At 31.1% G+C, this 7,172-nt stretch overlaps 1 protein-coding gene across 3 annotated transcripts; it reads left to right on the top strand.

The window, feature by feature from the left end:
• Positions 1 to 496: 496 nt before the first annotated feature.
• On the top strand, positions 497 to 6,982 carry LOC122499409 (RNA-binding protein 39). Of its 3 annotated transcripts, none has more exons than XM_043607746.1 (8): positions 497 to 569; positions 743 to 816; positions 2,350 to 2,411; positions 3,765 to 4,154; positions 4,252 to 4,459; positions 4,541 to 4,807; positions 4,889 to 5,235; positions 5,568 to 6,982. In XM_043607746.1, the coding sequence occupies exons 2-8, from the start codon at positions 763 to 765 to the stop codon at positions 5,866 to 5,868; spliced, it is 1,629 nt and encodes a 542-aa protein (XP_043463681.1). In that variant the 5' UTR covers positions 497 to 569; positions 743 to 762; the 3' UTR covers positions 5,869 to 6,982. The 3 variants fall into 3 exon arrangements, with proteins under 3 accessions (XP_043463681.1, XP_043463680.1, XP_043463682.1); XM_043607747.1 differs by having other exon boundaries at positions 534 to 659; XM_043607745.1 differs by having other exon boundaries at positions 528 to 816.
• Positions 6,983 to 7,172: the final 190 nt, after the last annotated feature.

Raw genomic sequence — 7,172 nt, 5'->3', positions numbered from 1 at the left:
AAAAATGTAAAATTTTAAATTGCATAATTTTCTAATTAATAATTATTAAGAAATTTACTTAACCTAACGGTAAATAGAATGTTTTATTATTAAAGAAAGATTAATTAATATTATAAAAATCACTGACTGCTGCTGTCATCTTTCGACAAATTACGGAAAAGAGTTACAAAATTTACTTGCTGATAATCATAAAAATTTCTATAATTTTATCTTCAGTGGCAATTTGATTTACTATCAAATAAATTCTTTTTCTTCTTTAAATAATTATTTTACAATTTTAAACACACAAAAAGAAAAAAAGAAAGAAAAACAATTTAATTTGAATAGCGGAACCGAATCCAAGTAACTTAATTGACCAATGAAGCACTTACAACAATTATGAGTAAATTTGATTAGTGGACATATTTTGCTCTCTTGAAATGAACCAATGAAGTGTCTGTATTTGAATTTTCAGCTTCAGAAGTCTATGAGAAGGTGGCGCACGCAGCACGGGTTGTTTCACAATCGATACATGACTTCCGGTTGGTGAAAACGCCATTTTCGGTAAAACGTTTCTGCGTTAAGGACGTGTGAGTTTTCTCAACTATTTACTATAATTAAAAGTTTATTTATAATTGATAATATTTTCTAAAATTAATTTAGAAAAATCGAAAATTAACGTACGTGAAAAAATTGATTCATAAATTAAATAAATATTGATCGATATTTGTTGTTTGTCGTGTGCTAATGCGAGGCATTTCAGAAAGTTCACCAAGTCACACAATGGCGGAGGATTTTGATGTGGAGGCGATGCTGGAGGCACCATATAGAAAAGGGGTAAGACAAAAATTGATCTTTGTTCGAAAATAATTTGTTTTGTTTTTTTTTTTTTTTGTGTTCGGTGATGAAATTCATCGTCGCAGTTTTGTAACATGGACTTGCGTTGTGTGTCGTTTTAAAACGGCATTCATCGCGCTGTCCATTTTTTATATATATATAAAAACAAGTAGAACGCACATACATAACGTTCGTATCTTCTGTTACATACTGCCTATTGATCAATACCACCATTTTCTGTACTTATAGATCATACGTAACATGTACCCTCGCGCTCGTACGATGTTCCACAGCGAGTTCCTAGAATGCACTTAAATATGAGGTACTGCGAATGACATCATATATCATTATCAACATATTTCCATTCGTGAGAAAGTTATTATTGCTAGGAATTTATATATAGTTAGATATCACTTATATACTTTCCAAGTGAAATGTTCTGTTAGAACATTCTATTGCAGTAGGTCGACTGTTTTTTTTAAACAATTTATTTATTTCTTAAATATCATTATTTATTGTACGTTAAGAAAAGAATCCTTGGAAATTAGAATTTTTCTTGAATTATGTTTTTCAGAATTACCATAGATTGGGAAATAATTTTAATCTTAAAATATTAGAAAATGTGTTTTTAATGACTAATTAGCTTTGTTCTTCGTAATCTTTGGTAATTCTGTATTTTTAATTGTATTTTAATGGGACTTTTGAGAAATTGAACAATTTTTTTTCTTCAATACTTTTTTTATAGTAAAAAAATGGACTACTTCTTTAAATATGGTAGGGGTTTTTTTTCATTAAAAATATACGTATTTATTTTGATTGTAAAATATGAATTTGGGTCTAAAAGCAGTAGGTGAAAAGGTTAGTTGAGTGTGAGTCGAAAGACGAGTTTAAGTCAAAAGTGTTTGTATAAAGTAAAGAAAGATTATTAAAAAGAAGTGGCGATAATTTTGTTTTTTGAAAATAGAAATATAGAAAAATAGAATCACTGTGTACGCTTAAGGTTAAACGAAATATGTCCAAGGTTTAGAGTAGGATTACTTAGGGCCATCTCGTGTTTTTTTGAAAACGTTCTGTCTTTGACGAGGGCTCTCTTTTGCAGAAGAAAAAGGCTGTGTGATTTGGCCATTGGTAGTTTAAGACCAAGGCATGCTCAACCCGAGATTGCTATGCTTTCCTAAAACCCGATAAGCGATTATTTGGTAAGTTTGAGTCAGGTGTGTGCGGTGCGTCGCAACACTCGCAATCTCCCCGACCCGAATCTAACTCAATCTAGCTGATTCGATTTTTGAGATGTCAACCACAAAGGGAACCTCGAGTAGTCGTCGATGATGAGAGTGCATTTTGCCCTCACATTTAATGTCTCTTCTTTGTACTTTCTTATATTTCTCTTGAGCATTTAAAAAGAAATAATTTTTTATCCCTACATTTGTTACGAAATAACTAACTTTGAATGATTTGCTTTTTGTCCCCTTGTTCGCGCGTCCCCGACACCTTGGCTGTTTGGCATGGCACTCAACTGTTTGCTGTTCGTAGGAGCAAGATTCTTCCAAAGAAAAGTCATCCAAGGAAAATGGAACCAGTCGCAAGACATCTGGGTGAGTACTTTTTTCTCAACTAATTTCACAATCGTTTATCATCAACAAATTCCAAAGGCCACAAAAAGAAAACATTGCTAAATATTTATCTTTGGATTTATTTTTTCATGACATTCAATTTATTTTTTTTATTTCTACACTCATGTCCACTTTATTTTTCTCATGTATTTACAAGTTTTTTTCCAGTTTTTTTCCAGTGGAAAAATTTCTATAGTCTACCAACAAATTACGCAATCAAACTTTACTTTATCAACTTAAAAATGGAAACTATAGTTTTCGGCATATTCGTAGACCCGATGTTAGTAGTTTCAACTTTCATTGGGGGGAAAATTATATGCTAGAGTAAATATCATTCATTACAAATTTTATGAGATTTTCTTATAAATCATGTTTTGGTGATGGACATTTTAAAAATTTTAATCGAAACAAAGTCAATATTTTCAAAGAAAAAATAAATAATAAAACCTTTGATTCGTAATGTGTTGATATCACTAAGAACGATTTTTCTCTCCCTAAAGACAAATTTTTGTTGTTAGAACGAAAAAGCTATCACCAGTACTCTGCCATGCTTTGTATTTTGTATTCGGCTTATTATATTTCAAGGCATTGTTCACAATTCATTATTTTTTGCAATCTCTTTTCAAATTCAAAGTTACAATTGGAATTCGGTAATATTCAATTTCTTTAATGAATTAACAATTATGTACTTTATTTTTTAAGTATAAAATAAAAATTAAATTGTTAAATATAAAGAAAGATAATTAATATTGTGGTAAAAAGTACTTGACGAATTTTTTGTTATGGCATCTACTTGAAGTTATATTCTCTTTGTTATAGACACCATACAAATAGTGTAAATGCCGCTTATTTTGATAATTCCAAAGGTTAAACCTCAATATGGTGAGTATATAGGCAGAATACTTGTACAAAACCTGGAATAATTTAATTTTAAAAAAGAACCCGAATAATAGAAGGAATGAGATAGTTGACTCATTCGAATGTGTACCGTAAGAGGAATTCACGCTAAGATCATGTCATTTGTTTTTGATTTTTTTTTTTTTTTTTTTTTTTTTTTCATTGACAGTTTTTCCAATAATAATTATATTCTTCTATTTATATATATAATATATATAAGAAGGAAATACATTTTTCAATTAAAAATTTGTTCTGATAATATCGTTATTTAAACAATTAATTCTTTTTAAAATAAAACAGTTTCAATGTCATCAAAAGAAATTAAATATCTTGCTTTAAAACATTAGTATCAGGTGAATTGGGTAATCATGATTTAGATAATTGAATGTAAAAAAATGCTCTAATTAAAGGAAGAAATTTTCTCTTGATTTTTTGCAGAAAGAGTAAACATCGGTCCAGGAGTCGTTCAAGGTCCCGCGATCGTCGAGACAAGGACAGAAAAGATCGCGACAGAGATCGTGACAGGGACAGAGATCGTGATCGAGAGAGGGATCGAGACAGAGACAGGGACAGAGGAGATCGCGACAGAGATAGGGACAGAGGAGATCGTGATCGTGATCGTGAGCGGGTTCGAGATCATGATCGGGACCGCAAACGAAGATCTCGTTCACGTGAAAAACGTGATAGGGAGAGAGATGATAAAGACAGGGATAGAAAGGACAGAGATCGCGATCGGGATCGAGAGAGGAGAAGAAAGAGATCTCTTACGCCCATCACTCTTCCCAGAGCCCGTCCTCCATTTGGAAGAGGTGTCAGTCCATTAGGAATGTAAGTATTTTGGCAAATATTGTCAGAATAATAATAAAAAGGAACTAATTTTTCTTAACTTTCTGTATTTAATTACATTCTCATTTTTTTTATTCAGAAGGAATGATGAATTAACGCCTGAAGAGCGCGACGCGCGAACTGTGTTTTGTATGCAGTTAAGTCAGAGGATACGAGCACGTGATTTAGAAGAATTTTTCTCGAGTGTTGGGAAAGTTCAAGATGTACGGCTTATTACCTGCAACAAAACGAGGCGTTTCAAAGGAATTTCTTATGTTGAATTCAAGGACCCTGAAAGTGTTACACTGGTAAACTGTTAATTTCCAATATATTTTTATTGAAGCGAGCAAATAATTGTACAGTCTGTTTAAATGTTTTTCTTCTCTTAGGCTCTGGGGCTGTCGGGACAAAAATTATTGGGCGTTCCTATTGTCGTGCAACACACGCAAGCGGAAAAAAATCGAATGGGAAATTCAATGCCTAATTTAATGCCAAAAGGTCAAACTGGTCCGATGCGATTGTACGTTGGCTCGTTGCACTTTAACATTACAGAAGACATGCTTCGGGGGATTTTCGAACCATTTGGAAAAATCGACAATATTCAACTTATCATGGATCCGGAAACTGGACGAAGTAAAGGATATGGTTTTCTCACTGTAAGAATTTTTACTTAAAGAGAAGCCACATTATAAGGAAATTTATTTGAAAGAAATTAATGAAAACTTTTGATTTTACAGTTTAGGAATTCGGACGATGCAAAGAAAGCTTTGGAGCAATTGAATGGTTTCGAACTTGCTGGTAGACCGATGAAAGTTGGCAACGTTACGGAGAGGACAGATTTGATGCAAGGGCCGTCTCTTCTTGATACGGACGAATTGGATCGAAGTGGCATAGATCTCGGCGCTACTGGAAGATTACAGTTAATGTTCAAGTTGGCGGAAGGAACAGGTCTAGAAATTCCACAAGCTGCCGCTAATGCTTTAAATATGGCACCAACTCTGTCAACTCCACAACCTCCACCACAAGCCGCGCCACCAATTGCTACTCAGTGTTTCATGCTTTCCAACATGTTCGATCCACAAAAGTAAGAATCATTCCATTTACATTTAAATGACAATTTTCACACTTTTGAAAGAGGCATATTTGTAGACCCGATGTTAGTAATTTCAGCTTTCATTGGGGGGAAAATTATATGCCAGATTAAATGTTATCATTACTGATTTTACTTTTAATTGTGTAAATGATATTCTGATGACAAACATTATTTTAATTCGAACATTAATAATTATTCAACTCGTATAATTTCTTTTCTCAGATTTTTAGTTTTCAATAAGTAAAAAAATTATAAATATTAGATTTAAAGAATTCCAATTCTTCTAAATAGTTTAGTAATAAAAGTTAAATTTTTAATTTTAGCGAGACTAATCCAACATGGGCGAAGGAAATTCGTGACGACGTAATTGAAGAGTGTAATAAACATGGAGGAGTTTTGCATGTCTACGTGGATCAGGCATCACCTCAGGGTAATGTTTATGTGAAATGTCCATCGATTGCTACGGCAGTGGCTGCGGTGAATTCGCTGCACGGTCGTTGGTTCGCGGGACGTGTTATAACCGCAGCTTATGTACCAGTTGTCAACTATCATTCATTATTTCCTGACGCAATGACTGCCCTTCAACTACTTGTTCCCAGTGCACCGAGACGAGGTAGTATATGATCATAAATAAAAAAGAAAATATGAATAACCTCGTCTGTGATTTATCGTAGTTTTGACTACCATCAATATTCCTTTCGCTACGCTCTTTTTCTTTTAAACGCAAAACATTTAATTATATCTTTATTTTTATTTTTTTTAAACTAATACATTTCGCATAAATTTTCTTTATTCTCAGGTATATTGATTAGCGAAAGGATTATTATAAAAAAAATAATTAAATAACGCACCATTTATAACTTCGCATAAAGCGTGTTACAATTTGTAGTGAAATTTCTTTTTTCTCCTTGGGGAAATATTAATTGAAATTCACTGTTGAATATGTTATTTTTCCTTTGTCATTGTTTTAATGCATTGTAATATTACAGTTACACTATGTGTAATATTTTCATTGAGATATTTTTGAAAAAAGCACTTTCGTTGACTTTTTTTTAGACGTAAGATTACAAATGGTTCGTAGTTTTGTTACATTTCTACGATGATAAATTAGAACTGAGATCTGCAGAAAAAGAAATTAGTATTTTTACATTTTATAGTCGTGTCATTTTGTGCTATTTGAAATATTTTTTTCCAAGTTATATTTGAAAAAGACAATCTGTAATATATGCAAATAATAGTCATTTAATAAAGAAAATGCACATCTGAAAGGATCATTGCAAAAAAAAAAAAAAAAAAAAAAAAAAAAAAAAAAAGAAATAATTGCTACGAATATTCAGAGAAAGTAATTATGTCGAAGAAAGAATAATACTATCGAGAAATATTTCGAAGATGTGTATATTTGTATTTTTAATATTTTATTTTTTCCATAAAATTCTTTCTAAACTCTAGCAATCTTATGAAATGAAATAACTTTTCTTGTAAATACATTACTTTGTATTTAACATTTTCTCTGATTTTAATTTATAAACATGGTGGTACTTGTTTGAATTTTGATTCAAAAGAGAAAAAGTTTTGAAAAATAAATCTGCAGATCTCGTGTATGTTCTCGAAGTAACGATGAAAACTGTATATAATTTTTGTAAATGAATAAATAGACGAAAAATTACTTTAGGTAATGTATCTTTTAACATGGGATGTATTCTTTTGATTCTTCTATAAATTATGTTAATGTGAAAAATTTCAAGAATTTTTACTCTATTACCTTGATTTATTTCTTTAGAAAAATAAAGTATTTCTTATTTAATTCCAGTGAAAGTGTAATTATTTAATTTCCATATAAATAATAATTCTTGCAAATTTAAATTTTATTATAATTTTAATAATTTAAGTTGTGAATATAAATTTTGAATTATTAAATTTGACTTAGC

Source organism: Leptopilina heterotoma, unplaced genomic scaffold (genome assembly GCF_015476425.1).
Source record: "Leptopilina heterotoma isolate Lh14 unplaced genomic scaffold, ASM1547642v1 Lhet_167, whole genome shotgun sequence".
In the NCBI taxonomy this organism is placed as follows: Eukaryota; Metazoa; Arthropoda; class Insecta; order Hymenoptera; family Figitidae; genus Leptopilina; species Leptopilina heterotoma.
Note: the sequence above shows the minus strand (reverse complement) of the source record. Positions and strands in the feature narration are given on the sequence as shown.

Excerpts from the sequence above, each read along its gene's own strand:
- LOC122499409 (XM_043607745.1), top strand. The coding sequence starts at position 727 with ATGCGAGGCATTTCAGAAAGTTCACCAAGTCACACAATGGCGGAGGAT. Across the intron at positions 4,155-4,251 it reads GGTGTCAGTCCATTAGGAAT|AAGGAATGATGAATTAACGC; the intron begins GTAAGTATTTTG and ends TTTTTTATTCAG. Across the intron at positions 4,460-4,540 it reads ACCCTGAAAGTGTTACACTG|GCTCTGGGGCTGTCGGGACA; the intron begins GTAAACTGTTAA and ends TTCTTCTCTTAG.